The 16,178-nt window shown below is 43.3% G+C and overlaps 1 protein-coding gene across 2 annotated transcripts in view; it reads left to right on the plus strand.

Moving 5' to 3' along the window:
- LOC141105622 (C-type lectin domain family 2 member E-like) overlaps positions 1–16,178 on the plus strand; it is a 68,153-nt gene that overhangs the window by 23,180 nt on the left and 28,795 nt on the right. For both annotated transcript variants that reach the window (XM_073595579.1, XM_073595578.1), the window contains exon 2: positions 12,361–12,493. In XM_073595579.1, coding sequence (XP_073451680.1) covers positions 12,469–12,493 — 25 coding nt within the window. In that variant the 5' untranslated portion in view covers positions 12,361–12,468. The remainder of the gene's footprint in view (positions 1–12,360; positions 12,494–16,178) is intronic.

Genomic DNA, 16,178 nt, shown 5'->3' on the forward strand with positions numbered 1-16,178 from the left:
ATGCAATAGCACATACAACACATCTCACAATACATTACATTGTCGGTATCAGATGTTAGGAGCTGGGAATTACAATATTACAACCAGTGTTGTGTTCTCTCATTAAGCAGGGGGTATGGTACTCTCTGAACTCACCCATGAGCTCCAGATTTTAGTGAATTTTTTGGGGCATCCCCTTGCCTCATATGTCAGCTTATATAATGGTATAGCTTGGTTGACAATAGTGAGCCAGAGTCTCACGGTCGGGACTTCATTAGATTTCCAGTGCATGGTTATTGTTTTTTTAGCATAAAACATCACTATACGTATGAATGATTGAACGTTTTTGGATAACTCTTCATCATCAATATATCCCAACAGACATCTAAGAGGATTACAGATATTTGGTATACTGGCTATAGTGCTGATAAAGGCCGTAACCTCTGACCAAAATTGCCGTATCGGTGCGCACTCCCATGTTAAATGGAAGAACGTGCCCTCAGCCGTCCCACATCGAGGACATAAGGAATTAGGTGCTCTCTTTAATTTAAATAATAATCGTGGTGTGAAGTATGCTCTGTATAATAACTTGGTCTGGATCACTTTATCTCTAGAAGAGATGACAGAGGGGACCTGTACGGGCAAAATTTCCCCCCAAATCTCCTCCGTCAGCTCGGGTATGTCCAATTTCCATTTATGTTGAATAGCAGTGAGCCTAGTAGTAGTAGAGTGTAGCAAAGTTTTATAATAGGACGATATAAGTTTGTCATGAGAAGGGTCGGTCAGTAGAAGCTCAAGTTGGGAGGGTTGCATCTCTGTATTACGAAGCCCAAATTGTGCCGCTGCAGTATGTCTGATCTGTAAATACTGGAAATATGCCGTGTGTGGGAGCCCAAAATCCCTCTGAAATTCTATAAAAGATCGGAATGTATTGTCTAAAAACAGGTGTGCTATAGTTTTAACCCCTTTCTTTGCCCAATATCCCCCATCAGTTCTCTGGTTAAATTCTGGTAAGCTTGGATTTCCCCATAGTGGAGCATTAGGAGACAAGACAGCTCTAGAGCTAGGGGGTAATAGTTTAGATATTTTAAAGATCTGTAGTGTCATGGCTAGAACCTTTACTCCCCCTCTCCCCCTTAATGACATGCGATGTATCAGATTTTGGAGGGATTCGTATGAGGTGAGGATGGCTGCCTCAAAAGCAGTAGCTGCATTGTTGGCCTCTGGGAAGAACCACCAATGGGCATGTGCCAGTTGTGAGGCAATATAATAAGTTTGGAGACATGGTAGCGCCAGTCCCCCCTCTAGGGTGGGCAATTGTAGGGTATGTTTGGCAATCCTCACCACACCGCCCCTCCATATAAATTGGGTGATTATAGAGTCTATTTCCTTAAATTTGGCTTTTGTTATATAGATTGGTGAGTTGCCCAGAACGTAAAGGAATCTCGGGAGGTAAATCATTTTAAAGATATTTATTCTTCCTAGGAGCGTCAGTGGGAGGTTATTCCAGGTTTTTAATGTGTTCTTTAATCTACTAATGAGGGGGTCTAAATTAATCTTGGCATAGGAAGAAATAGGTTGTTCAATCAAGACCCCCAAGTATCTAAAGCTGTGGACTATTTGTACTGGGCAATCTTGAGGTAGTCTTACTTGAGTCTCTCGGTTGATCTGGAACAATAAAGATTTATCCCAGTTGACCTGAAAGCCTGAGAAATGGCCAAACCGCCGGATGATTTCCAGCAGGGTTGGGAGTGACGACTGGGGGTTCTCCAAATATATCAACATGTCGTCCGCATACAAGGATACTTTTTCTTCTAGGCCCCCAGTCGTCAGTCCCTTAACTCCCCCACTGGATCTCACCAATGCTGCCAGGGGTTCTATTGCTATTGCGAACAGGAGTGGTGACAATGGACACCCTTGTCTTGTACCTCTCTTTATCTGAAAAGCTTTTGATACGGATGCATTTACTCTCAGTCTAGCAATAGGCTCGGAGTAAAGGAGGCGTACCCACTTTATAAAAGTAGAGTCAAATCCAAATTTGGCTAGTACTTCAAAAAGATATGGCCATTCGACTGAATCAAAGGCCTTGTGAGCATCTAAAGCCAGGACAGCTCGGGTACCAGTTTTATCGTGGATTGCCTGCAGATTAGTATACAGTCTACGTAAATTGATAGAGGTTGACCTTCCAGGTATGAATCCTGTTTGATCCGCCCCCACAATGGTCGTAATCACCGCATTCAATCGTTTAGCAAGTACTTTAGCTAAAATCTTTACGTCAGTGTTAATAAGTGAGATTGGTCGGTATGACTCGCATAATAGGTGGTCTTTATGAGGCTTGGGGATTAACACTATCAGTGCTTCTGACATGGAGGGTGGCAACCGACCTGTTTTAATGGCAAAGTTATACATCCTTAACAAATGAGGTATTAGTAGGTCCCTAAAATGCATGTACCACTCAATAGGAAATCCATCAAGGCCTGGAGTTTTGTGTCTAGCAAAAGATTGAATTGCGTCTCCTATTTCATCTACCGTCAATGGGGCGTCAAGTGTGACTGTCTGAAGCTCTGTTAATTTGGGGAGTGAAATTTCCGAGAGGTAATCGTCTAGTTCCACTATTGTAAAGTGAGCTCTGGTTGTGTATAGGGTGGAATAGAACTCGACAAACGCTTCCATAATATCTTCGCTCTGTTCCACCACTATGCCCGCTGAATTTTTAATTCTGGGAATATTGCACGGTTGGTACTCTGGTCTGGCTAGGTATGCTAATAACCGACTATTTTTATCTCCGAATTCAAATATACGTTGGCTCTGATATAGAAGTTTTTTTTGTGTACGTTCCACTAGTACCAAGTCTAGCTCTCTTGCCCTGTGTCGCCAAGTGGCATGTGTCGCAGAGGTAGGGTTATCAGAGTACGCAATTTCCGCGTCCCTGAGCCCACCCTCCGCGTCCTATAGTCTGGACTGTGATGCCTTGCGGGCCTGCCCAATCGCAGCTGCAAAGGAACCACGAGTGGTGGCCTTAAAGGCATCCCAGACCATCAGGGTGTCCGCACTATGTTTGTTATTTATCCAATAAGTTTTCATATCAGCTGAACTCTGGTCCACCACGGCCTGATCCTCCAACCAGAGCGGGCTCAGCCTCCACACTCTGTACGAGGAGGGCGCGTCAAAGGCCAGGTCCACCATCAGAGGTAGGTAGGTACTTAATTCCTGTTATTAAATGAAGTATATTAGAAGAAACCAAACAGAGATCAATTCGTGATAGGGTATTATGGGAGTCAGATTGGCACGAATACTCTCTCACACCAGCATGTTTCCACCTCCAGGCCTCCACCAGGTCAAATTGAGTTAGGTAAGATCCTAAGGGCGTTGGGGGCATTGTAGAACATCGGAATCTGTCCATAGAGTTATCTAGCACCGTATTATAATCCCCCGCTATGATTAATGGGCCTTCAGCAATTTCTAGTATTGTTCCCATCACCTTCTCAAAAAATTTCCTTGTAAAGGGTGGTGGGATATAGACGTTTATCACCGTATACGGTTTACCTAGAAGTTCCATTACCAGGATGACAAAACAGCCATTTGGGTCAATTTTAATGTGTTTAATGGAGATTGGTGCTGATTTGGCAATGAGAATAGACGTCCCCCTGGCAAAGGAAGAATAGGTGGAATGTAGAGCATAAGCTATTTTAGCTCTTTTAAGGGCCATAACTCTGGAGCCCTGGAGATGGGTCTCCTGGAGAAGGATCACAGGCGGCTTGTGGCGTGCTAAGTAATCAAACATCACTGAGTGCTTTATCTTAGAATTAAGCCCCCGAACATTCCATGATATCAGACTTAAAGTATTCATTTCTGAGTGTAATACATAAGATTGCACGACCACCTTCCGAGGCACCTCAGAGCCAACCATCGTGTGGGACTCCAGGCTCCTCGAGAGGCGGGGGCGCAATTCCGAATGCTTGTCTGGAAAATTCGCATGTTATCTAGCACGTATACCTGAGCACCTTGATAATTTGTCTGATCCATGAACCTGCAAACATGTATCATAAAGTAGTAATAAGCATGTAACCATGGCATAAACGATGCCAACACCCAAAAGGTTTTCCAACTCTCCCATCCCACCCTGACCCTCCCGGCTCCCATACCCCAACTCATGAGAGCTTTGTACCCTAAATTGAAACTGCGTAGCAGGGGGTGTTTAGAACAGTCTCGTGGACAACCTCCTGAGATAGCACTAATCAGGGGGAGATTGTGAGCACACGCTACCACCCGTGTATACTTCCCAGGCAGAATATTCATCAGCCCGGCCTTAACAAAATATTCTTCTGGATGATGATAGAAAAGTTTCAGTTCCGGCCCGCCTAGCTGTAACCAGATTGGTCAGCTTGTAGAAGGATACTAACAGTTCCATCATGGGACGTACAGCATTGGACATCTGTCTTCCTTCAGTTGGATAAGTGCTAGTATGGGAATGTCAATGTCCTGGGGCTTATTTGCAATCTTCGTTGTGAATATATTATAGATCAGTAGCTCAAGGATGTCGATGAACAGAGAGCTTTGCTGTTAGTGAACAATAAGGAGATGTATTGGTCATCGGGGGGGTGATCTCCGTTGCAGGTTCCTTTGTTCCAAAGGTCCCAGCGCGTCTGCCCAGTGAGCCGCTTCTTTTGGATCAGTGAAGAAATGGGCTTTACCTTGATGAATGACCCGAAGTCGTGCAGGATACAGCATGCTGTATGGTAGTTGTAGATCACGTAAACGCCTCTTGACCGCTAGGAAAGTGGCACGCTGTTTCTGTGTGGCTACCGAGAATTCAGGGAAGATGGTAATGCCGTTACCGTTGAAGAGTATATTCCCCTTCTCCCTGGCCGCTCTGAGGATGGCATCTCTATCCCTGAAATGCAGCATCTTAATGAGCATAGCACGTGGGGGAGCCCCAGGGGGTAAGGGGCGTAGTGGAACCCTATGGGCTCTCTCGATGGCAAACATGGTGGAAAAAACATTGGCGCCAAATATATGACATCAGCCATTGCTCCATAAAACTTTTCTGGGGCCCTGCCCTCTGCCCCTTCTGGAAAGCCTAGGAAACGGAGATTATTGTGTCTTAGACGGTCTTCTATATCTGTAAGCTTATCAGCCATATAATCTTGGGCCTGGCGCAACTCCCTTACAGATCCCTGCAAAGGGCGCGTGTCATCCTCTAAATCTCCTATACGCTGTTCCGCATTTTGCACTCTATGTCTCAGGTTTTGTACATCATGCTTCAGGAATAATAGATCAGTTTTAATTGCATCCATCTGTGTGGTAAGGGAAGCATGGCTGTGCTGTATGGCCTCCATGATTTGTGAGAGAGAGGGCTCTGCAGGGCCTGCAGCCGCATCAGCATTAGGATCAGACACTGAGTCTATGTCATCTGGGGAGGAGGATAGAAGGGGGTCTTCAGGGCTGCCGCCAGGGGTATATTGTGACTCACCCTTCCCTCGATGCTGCTGGATTGTCAGGGAGATGGATGGCTGACCTTGTTTCTGAGCGTGGAGCCGGCCGGCGCCATTTTGCTGCGGCGGGCATGGCTGCGATGGCGGACCGAATCCCGAGGTTTCCTCCATGGGCGGACCGTATTTCACCATGGTCAGAGGTGCTCTGGAGTCCTGGGAGGTTAGTGAGCTTGAGGATGGTTGTGGATGGTGGCCGGGCTAACAGGATGGCTGAAGGATCTGTGTGAGACGGACGGAGCTCAGGCTTTGCACGTCCTCACATCCCGGTCATTGGCCACGCCCCCCCAGATAAGCATCCTTACACTATATTACCAGATCATCTGAAATTCGTGTATAAAAAGGCCCCAACAATTAGAGATAAGATTGTAGAGCGTTATAGACTCGTCAAAGAAGTCCTTCACTTTTTTTTACAGGAAAAGATTTTTACCCTTGTAAGAAATGTTATGTGTATACATACTAAGCGTCCTAATGAAAGGAAGTTCAACTTTATATCAACTAGTACAGGAACCACATACAATATAAACAAGTTCATAGGATGCAATACAGAAGGGGCAGTCTATGCCCTGGAATGCAGTTGTGGGCTCCAGTACATAGGATGCACATAAAGACCACTTAAAGTGAGACTTAAATGACCACTTAAAGTGAGAATCAGAGAACATGTACAGAACATACAGAAAGGCTATGACAAACACAACGTGTCCAAACATTTTGCCAAAGTACACCAAAAAAAACCCATTCATTTGAAATTTTGGGGTAAAGAACCATATACAAGACATACAAGGGGGAGCCACGAGGTTAGGATCCTCAGTCAGCTCGAATCAAAATAGATATTTCTTATGAATACACGTACGCCACGTGGTTTAAACAGAATTTGACCTCAATTGTTTTATTCGTGATTTTTAATTTCTCATTTTAATGTTTGCTACACACAATACCTGTCTTTCATTATACAATACAATTAAAATATCTACCTCTCAGATCCACATCCTTTAATTTTAAGAATTATTTTGATTTAATTAATTATACTTCATAGTGTTCAATCTATACAATCTATAACTATATAGGGCTTAAATAAATTGGTCACAGTCATTGACTTTAACACACTATTTATGGACACTTCCCATACCCATCATTATCCCCTGAAGAAGTCACGTGGGCGTGATGTAATGCGTAGGGCGCGAGTGGAGGTATACCGGAAGTGACACCGTATAGGGAACAAGTTCGGCACTCGTGGATTTTCGCTGGTTCTCGGCTATTTAAATGTGAGTTTTATGCTGTTATTCTTTTAATAAACCTATTGAAACGGTATCACACTACGAGAGCATTCGTCTTTCTTCACACATTCTCACTGGGAGGATATTGAAGAGGATCCATTGTGAATAACAGAGAAACCACACTACTATAATAGAGAGCAAAGCATTGGAAATACCTACAGAGGACCCCTAGAGGCGATCTTACACCATTACGCCATCTTTGAGAGATATCATCATATGCTGTTTTCAAGCATATCTAAGGGGAGAGACCAGAGAGCACAGAGGTGACACGGGAGGAAAGAGATTAAGTCACCCCATATTATAAACATTCACAATCAATGGTGAAGGGATATATCACATACAGTCATCTAGATTATATTGAGGACATTTTTTCATTGAAGGAATATGTATTCATATTTGTCACGGTCATCATTTTTTCTATGTGCGGATCAGTTGGTGTCCATCCTTGAGACACATGGTTTTATCATCTATTATTGCACTAGAACCACTTTAACTGTATTATCATATTAAGGATATTCATCACTGAAGAAATTCAATTTATTTTATCACGATTATTATGTTTTTACTTGTGTGCGGATTCATTGGTGTCCACCCTTGAGACACATGGTTACACCTTTGGCACAGGAATCACTTTATTGTTATTTATTACTTTGATTGACAGCTCAACACTACCTTCTGTTTACAATGACATTCATGAGCCATGGATATGCTATTTAGTGAGAGCAGCTCTCCTGTATAATTTGCACTTTATTTTTCATAGTGGTGGTGTGAGAGTAACACACAATACAATTGTCAAAAACTGTCTGTTGTGGTTTTTACTTTTTGACACTTTTTTGGGTGAATGGGTAGGGGTACAATGTACCTGATATCCATTCACAAAGGGGGAGCCGGGATTGTGGGGAAGAGGCCCTTGGACCCCAAAGCACCCTCCCCATGTTCAGGGCAAGCGGCTGTTATGGTTCAGGAGGGGCGCTCGCTCCCCCCCTTTCTTGGTCTGCCAGGCTGGTTGCTCAGATAAGAGTCTGGTATGGATTTTGGGGCGGACCCCACACCAATTTTTTATTGTATTTTGGCGTGGCATTCCCCTTTAAATCTATGCCAGACCCAAAGGGGGGACCCTATGCCATTTATTTTCTGAAATTCTGTCATAAGGTTCCCCTTAACCACTTCAATACACTGTATTATATGCTCTGCTCTGCACTGCACTATATACTCTGAACTGCATTATATATACTATACGGACTATGTGTATGACAGTGGGCAGTATGTACAGGAGAGGAGTGTTTTACAGCGGGCACTATGTATATGAGAGAAATGTGGAGGGTATGACAGAGGGCAGTATGTACAGGAGAGGAGTGTGGAGGGTATGGCAGAGGGCACTATGTACAGGAGATGAGTGTGGAGGGTATGCTAGTACACAGTATGTACAAGAGAGGAGTGTAGAGGGTATGACAGTGGGCAGTATGAAAAGGAGAGGAGTGTAGAGGGGATTGCAGTGGGCAGTATGTACAGGAGAGGAGTGTGGAGGGTATGACAGCGGGCAGTATGTACAGGAGAGAAGTGTGGTTGGTATGACAGTGGGCAGTATGTACAGGAGAGAAGTGTGGATGGTATGATAGTGGGCAGTATGCACAGAAGAGGAATGTGGAGGGTATGACAGCCAACACTATGTACAGTAGAGGAGTTTATGAAAGTGGGCAGTATGTACAGCAGAGCAGTGTGGAGGGTCTGATACTGAGCAGTATGTACAGGAGGCAAGTGTGGAGGGTATGACAGTGGGAAGTATGTACAGGAGAGGGGTGTGGAGGGTGTGACAGCAGGCAATATGTACAGGAGAGGAGTGTGGAGGGTATGACAGTGGACAGTATGCGCAGGAGAGGAATGTGGAGGGTATGACAGTGGGCACTATGTACAGGAGAGAAGTGTATGACAGTGGGCAGTATGTACAGAAGAGGATTGTGGGGGAATAACAGCAGGCACTATGTACAGGAGAGAAGTGTATGACAGTCAGAAGTATGTACAGGTGAGGAGTGTGGAGGGTATGACAGTGGGCAGTATGTACAGGAGAGAAATGTATGACAGTGGGCAGTATGTACAGGAGAGGAGTGTGTGGCAGTGGGCAGCATGTACAGGAGAGGATTGTGGGGGGTATGACAGCGGGCACTATGTAGAGGAGAGAAGTGTATGAAAGTGGGTAATATGCACAGGAGAGGAATGTGAATGCTATGACAGTGGGCACTATGTACAGGAAAGGAGTGCATGACAACGGGCACTATGTATAGGAGAGAAGTGTGGAGGGTATGACACCAGGCACTATGTACAGGTGAGGAGGATGAAGGAATCTGGGAAGGAAAAATGTAAAGGTTTGTGGAAAGATGTTTAGGGACTGCGTAGTGGTCAAGCGGGCCATACATGGATTGAAATTAAGCCAATTAAGCAGAGACCAGCCATAGTCGATCTATGTATGGGCTAGCTGGTTGTTAACAAGTCAATCTATTCATCGACTTGAGTACAACCAGCCTGTCAGGTTTTTCCCAAAACAATTAGTGCTGCCAGCTATAGTTAGCAACACTGATCATTGTATTGTGTGGGTAGGGAAGGCTCCCCACTGGCAGAACACAATAACACTGCGGGAGTGGTTCCCCCATCCACAATCTGCAGGTGAGAGGGTGTGTGGGGACAGGCTGGCGAGAGAGGTCTGTCAGCAGGGGGGTGTGAGCTGTGAAGTAAAGCATCAGAGCTACGGCATTTGTACAGCCCTGTCCAAATGTGTTTTTAAGATTTGGGTCAGGGAGGTGCGGTGAGGTCAGTGGCTGGTGAGGCACTGGCTAGTATCAGAGCCAGATACACACAGGTTACATAGGCCGCGATCATTAGAGCGAGAGCAATAATTCTAGCACTAGATCTCCTCTGTATCTCCAAACATGTAACCTGTAAAAAAATTTAAAGCGTGCTTATGGAGATTTTTAAGTACTGAAGTTTGGCGCCATTCCACAAGTGTGCGTAATTTTAAAGCGTGACATGTTAGTTATCTATTTACTCGGTGTAACATAATCTTTCATAGTATACAAAAAAATCGGGCTAACTTTAGTGCTTTTTGTTTTTTTTATTCATGAAACAGTTTCTTTCCAAAAGAAACACAATTGAAAAATTGCTGCGCAAATACTGTGTAGCTTAAAAAGTTGCAACGGCCACCATTTTATTCCCTAGGGTTGTTTGCTAAAACAATATATATAATGTTTGGGGGTTCTTGGAGGTTTGAGTGATTTTCTAGCAAAAAAATGATGATTTTTACATGTAAGAGAGAAGTGCCAGAATTGGCCTGGGTGGCAAGGGGTTAATTACCATAAGTAAGACATATACAAATAATGATTATATATTATTTTAAAGGTAATTTACTATATTTTCAAAAACTGTACTCAAGCAGGTGGCTTAACTTACAAATTACTGAAATTTGAAGTTCCAATCAGTAATTTCACAGTAAATAGATAAATAATAAATTATAACATATATCATAATAATATATGATTAAGCTTGTACCTTTTCAGCAGCAGCAGATTCTCATTCTCCATCTTAACTGTGAGAGAAAAACATGGGATTGTGGGTAAATCTTATACCCATAAACACATGTATTTTCCTTCTAATTAAGAGGGCTGGAAGGGAGCATTTGTATTTTAGACACACGCCCCCTTCCATGACAGTGTAGTGAGAGGCGTGCCTCCACTGCAGCATTTTTATTGGATATTGGACAGCTGGGGACAATGGTACCATTGGTCCAAGGACTCAAGCTGTCCATTGAGCTCAGTGCCTCAGACAAGAAATGAGAGGCACTGTGAGCTCATCCTCTCAGTCTGCTGCAAACTGAGTGTGCCAGCTTGTATGTAAACTGGCCACTCTGTATGTAGCTTCTGACAGGCTGCACAAGGAGCCCCGTATCTCTGGAACCATAGGTCCTAGGATTTATTTTATTCTTTTATTTTTTGGCAAATGGGCCTATCTTAAGGTAGGGGGCCTGGAGCTGCAGTTTCAATAGCACCTATGTTAATCCGGCCCTGGCGCTGTGATTGTCCAAAGCATGCAGGTCAGGCGTATGCTTTGGCGAATCAGCAGCTGTTAATGCACTGCGATCTCGCATTATGGGGCACTCTGGAGTGGGCGAACTTCCCACCAGTGAATGTTCGATTTGAACATCCAGACCACCCCTAATGCAGAGGTACTTAGAACTGCTTAGGCTGATAGTTTCATAAGCTGTGTGCTACTTCATGGACATTGGAACTGCTGGGACTTTTAGTTCTGTATTGTCTGTGCTGCTTTCTGGACATTAGGACTCTCCTTTTCTCCCACTTTGTAGACCCCTTTCTGTGGGAACCTGTGGGGTCCCAAGACTGCAGCCAGGCCTCCTGCATTTTCCTCTCTGCCTGCCTTGACTCAAGAGCCTTTTCTGGGTGCCATCGGGGCTTCTTATCCTTCAGTTATTACCCAGTGAACCTGAACATGGACCTCCTCCTTTCCCTGGTCCAGCAAACTCCTGGAAGGACTTTGTCAGAACCCACTATGGGGATCACCCTACTTCTTGTCCTCCGAGCCTTGTGCTGCCCTGCTGCCTGGGTGCAATCCAAGCTATGGCTAGATGCACAGGGCCTGCCCTCTCTAATCACCTGAATCCAAGAGTCTCCTGTGCCCACTCCGATCTTTTACCTGCTGCTTAGTATTCCATGACCGTCAAAAGCCATCGGTGTGAGTAGTCCCTTCAAATGCCCGTCCTGTGAACCATTTATAATTAATTATTGTCTTGTGAACAGCTGCCCTGTGACTTTTTATAATGTGCTTACTGCCCTGCGTCCCTGTTGGCGCTTGTCCCTTGTTCTCTCTGAATTGTTCTTTGCACCCCATTGACTTATTCTCCTTGCTGTGCCATATTGTTACCACATGGACTATTTCTCCTTTCTGTTCCATAATGCTACCCCTGTTGACTATTTCTCCTTGCTCTGCCATATTTTTACCTTGGAAATACAGGAGGGGGTAGCAATGGAGCACAGCAAGGAGAAATATTTTTTCTCCTTGCTGTGCTCCATTGCTACCCCCTCCTGTATTTCCAAGTTCCCCAATAAATGTCCCACACATCACGTTCTGTATTATTTGCTGCACTTCTAGTTTATCACAGGAGTTTTGGAGTAGAAAAGGAGTGCTATTAAGTCAAAAAAACTTTTCCAAAGTTAGCAAAAGCCTGGCGGTCTGTGGTGCCCTATAGGTTCAACATTCGGTTCAAGTATCAGCATATCACCTCGGTCACAAATACAAAAAATAATCCTTCATTTTAGACTTATGAGCCTTTTAGATTTAGATTGCTCATCCTTTATGCCTCAATAGCTGTCTTTTAATGCCACTGATTTATATAAAAGCTTCAACCTCATGTAGACTACTATTTATCCAAAATGAATGCAAATGTAGGAAGAGGGGTGTTGGTTAATGTGACCTCAAAGCAAAAAAAACTATTTCTTTAAATGGTCATACACACAAGTATCTGTTCACCTGTGTCCATTTCCCTGCAGTAAGACAAATGCAATTTCACAAAGATATTCCATTCATTCCTATGTGTTTTCTCTTTATAGAGTACAAAAGAGTAACAAAAACATTTCCATGTGTCCAATGACAAGAAGGTGGAAGAAGAACATCTCAAATTAGCAATTTCCCTGGACACTGCTAATCACAAACCCAAAATGTTACAGGAGTTATCAGCATGTGGTAAGAAATAGGGAATTGTATTGTTATATTGTCTGTCTAGGAAATTTAAAGTTCAGTTGTTGCCCAAATGCCCAGACGTTTACAGCTCAGACAAAGTCAGGAAATGTAAATAGTTAAATCTATAGTAGTCTTTATTTTTATTTTCGACTTAACCCCTCAAACTCCTCCACCCTTGCAGCCTGCTGAAGCTGAGTACTGTATGAGCAGCAGACTTTGTGAAAGCAGTGGACTCCCCCGTAGTCCAACACACCCCCTGCAAAGTCACAACTATTGTACTCCAATCAGCATGGCGCATGAGTGTTGTTGATTGGAGCACAGTATTTGTCACTGTACAGGGCTGTGTTGAATTGCTGGAGGTACAAAGCATGGTGGAGTGTTTGGTAGAACGGTAGTGCTATTCGGTAAGAAAAAAAATTGGCCAGTGGTGGCTGGTGCTCAATGTTTTTTTTTGGGAGGGGGGGAGTGCCACTGAGACTGGCCAAAGTTAGCTGAAGTCTTGTGGTCTGTGGTGCCTTATGTGTTCAACATTGTGCTCAAGGATTTACGTATCATCACCTCAGTCACAAATCCCAAATAACAAAGAATGTATCCTTAATTTTGGACTTGTGAAAATAGATGAACATATCAATCCTGTATGCCTTAATGCAGGGATCTCCAAACTATGGCCCTCCAGCTGTTGTGGAACTACACGTTCCATGAGGCAGTGTAAAACTGACATTCACAGACATGACTAGGCATGATGGGAATTGTAGTTCCTGAACAACTGGAATGCCATAGTTTAGAGACCCCTGCCTTAGTGGCTGTGTGTTTAATGCCACTGGTTTGGTGAAATTGCAGCCTAATGTGTATCCATCTTGCATACAGCTGTCATGGATCTTTAAGCACCCATTAGTGCAATATGAGCTCCACTGTATTGGACCTAGGATCAACCAATGAGGTTCTTTCTTTCTCCAGGATACTATGACTCAAAGAGTATCTCCACTTTTGCTGAGAAAAAAAACATTCCCCTCTGGGTGATCGATGTACATTGCAGGGATTTTAACAAACTTTGTTGTAGATTCCTCCCTTTTGTTCTGAAGAAATTGCTGATTACTTATCTGTAAAAAAGAGGGGAGAAACAGAGAGTTTCTCTAAAGAAGGTCAACAGAGAACACTATTGTCAATTACAAAACCAGCTTTATTAATTACCAAAAATTAAATTACCAATTAATATAACAAAGGTGAAAATATAAGCAATATGGACAGACAGTTATCACAAACCAATTAAAACATGGACAACGTTGTCACAGGGGGTATTAAAATCAAATGGGAGCCGCGGCTACACGCCCACTCATACACATCATACACTCTAGATATGGGGTATATTGAACTTAGGATAGTTCTGCACAATAGGTTGGCAATTATTGGAAAGTATTCCCGATATAAAGTATCCAGTTGGGCAGGAACAGTCCTGTATCACTAGTTTGAAGGTGTTGTGAATGGGTGGGTGATCTGACAAATCAAAAAGGCATAGAGTTGGACCATAGATGGAGCGATCTCTCAAAGGATCATTGCACTCAGTGATTGCTTAGACCACAGCTGATGAGTAGATTGCAATAGGAAAAACTAAACGTCAGCTCCGGATTAGGATCAGCGAACACATCAGTGGCATTAGGAATAAAACAAAAAATAAGGATGATGACAGACCTATCCCAGTACACTTTGCCAAATATCACGACAGTAATCCAGCAGGCCTCATGGTTAAAGGGATCTATGTGCTTAATTTGCCCCCTAGAAGGGGTGATTTTGACACCATACTCCTGCAAAAGGAGAAAATGTGGACGTACTATTTAGATTCTCTGGCCCCTAAGGGGTTAAACACTGAATACAGCTTACAATCCTTCCTAGAAACATAAACAATGCTTCTTAATTGAAGAGATTAAATTCCTATTATAAAATATTACTTCTAATAATTCACTCTTTCCATGGCTGATTCTCAAAAAATTGTTAAAATATTCTTTTTACCTCTTTTTTATATGCTCTCCGCCTTTATCTCGTAAACAGCTAATATCACTATCCTAATTATGTAATTAGAATGTACGCTTTGTTTGCTGAATGACTTACACTGAGGGGTTATGGTTGACATCTAGTGGATATAAATAGTACCTGCACTCTTTAATGCCTATTTAAACTCACCACACTTGACCCCTCCTAGCTCTGAGGAAACCAGCGTCTATTGGCTGGTGAAACGCGTCAGCGGTGTGACGTCAGCACGTTCCTGGGAGCCGCGCGCAATTTGATCTGACTCATCCTCACACGGACCTAACAGCTGATCCAACAGCTGATATCGGCTTTCCTTTGCAGCTTCGCACTACACGGCGACGGCGGTGCTTTGGCGGCTTCACGGTGAGGAGCAGTGAGAGACGAATCCCTGCCAGCCTGCACTTCTGAAGAGCCACACAGAAGCACCTGTCCATAGAGAGACTTCAACATCAAGGACTATCATAGTCTGACGACGGATACAGTGCGGTCAGTGAGATCCTTTACCTTGCTCAGCACTTCAACCACACGTATGTCAGTTTTTTCTATGTTTCCTTAAATGCTGTCTCCAAGGACATTTACCCTGCTACCTATGTAGATGTTTGTATAACAAATCTTACTGCAACCTGGAAAGTGCTTGCAATCTACTCATCAGCTGTGGTCTAAGCAATCACTGAGTGCAATGATCCTTTGAGAGATCGCTCCATCTATGGTCCAACTCTATGCCTTTTCGATTTGTCAGATCACCCACCCATTCACAACACCTTCAAACTAGTGATACAGGACTGTTCCTGCCCAACTGGATACTTTATATCGGGAATACTTTCCAATAATTGCCAACCTATTGTGCAGAACTATCCTAAGTTCAATATACCCCATATCTAGAGTGTATGATGTGTATGAGTGGGCGTGTAGCCGCGGCTCCCATTTGATTTTAATACCCTCTGTGACAACGTTGTCCATGTTTTAATTGGTTTGTGATAACTGTCTGTCCATATTGCTTATATTTTCACCTTTGGTATATTAATTGGTAATTTAATTTTTGGTAATTAATAAAGCTGGTTTTGTAATTGACAATAGTGTTCTCTGTTGACCTTCTTTAGAGAAACTCTCTGTTTCTCCCCTCTTTTTTGCAATATGTTTATAAGGCCAACTTGAACTGCATCCAGGCTTTGTGTCTGTATGATATGTCTATACTTACCCGCTGAAACTAGCCACCACTGCTAATATTTATTGGTTGATCCGGGCAAAAATCCTATTTTTTTGATTACTTATCAGTGTCCATGTGCATTGCAGTGAATGTGAATGGGAGTGATTTTATAATTGTCAATTAGCTGCTGCACTTGCAAGGCTCTAATGAGGAAAGTGGCAGAGTCTGCATCCCTTTAGACGTGCTTTCCTTTAGGGATTATCTCACCAAAAATGAAATTTTTGTTGCAGGGGATATCTAAAATCTGACTTGCATCTCCTGAGAAAATCAGTGAGCCAATCACACAAGCAGGGCTTTTCTCTGTATACCATCTGTGTACAGAACACCCCAAGGTTGCCATATTTTATTGCATTTTACAGAAAATTACAGCAGTTGCAGACTGAAAAAAGCTAATTTTTAATAACATTCAGTTACAATAATTGTTTTGCAATTGTATATGCTTTAATATTTTTTTTA

The sequence above is a fragment of the Aquarana catesbeiana genome, linkage group LG08, assembly GCF_042186555.1.
Source record: "Aquarana catesbeiana isolate 2022-GZ linkage group LG08, ASM4218655v1, whole genome shotgun sequence".
NCBI lineage: Eukaryota > Metazoa > Chordata > Amphibia > Anura > Ranidae > Aquarana > Aquarana catesbeiana.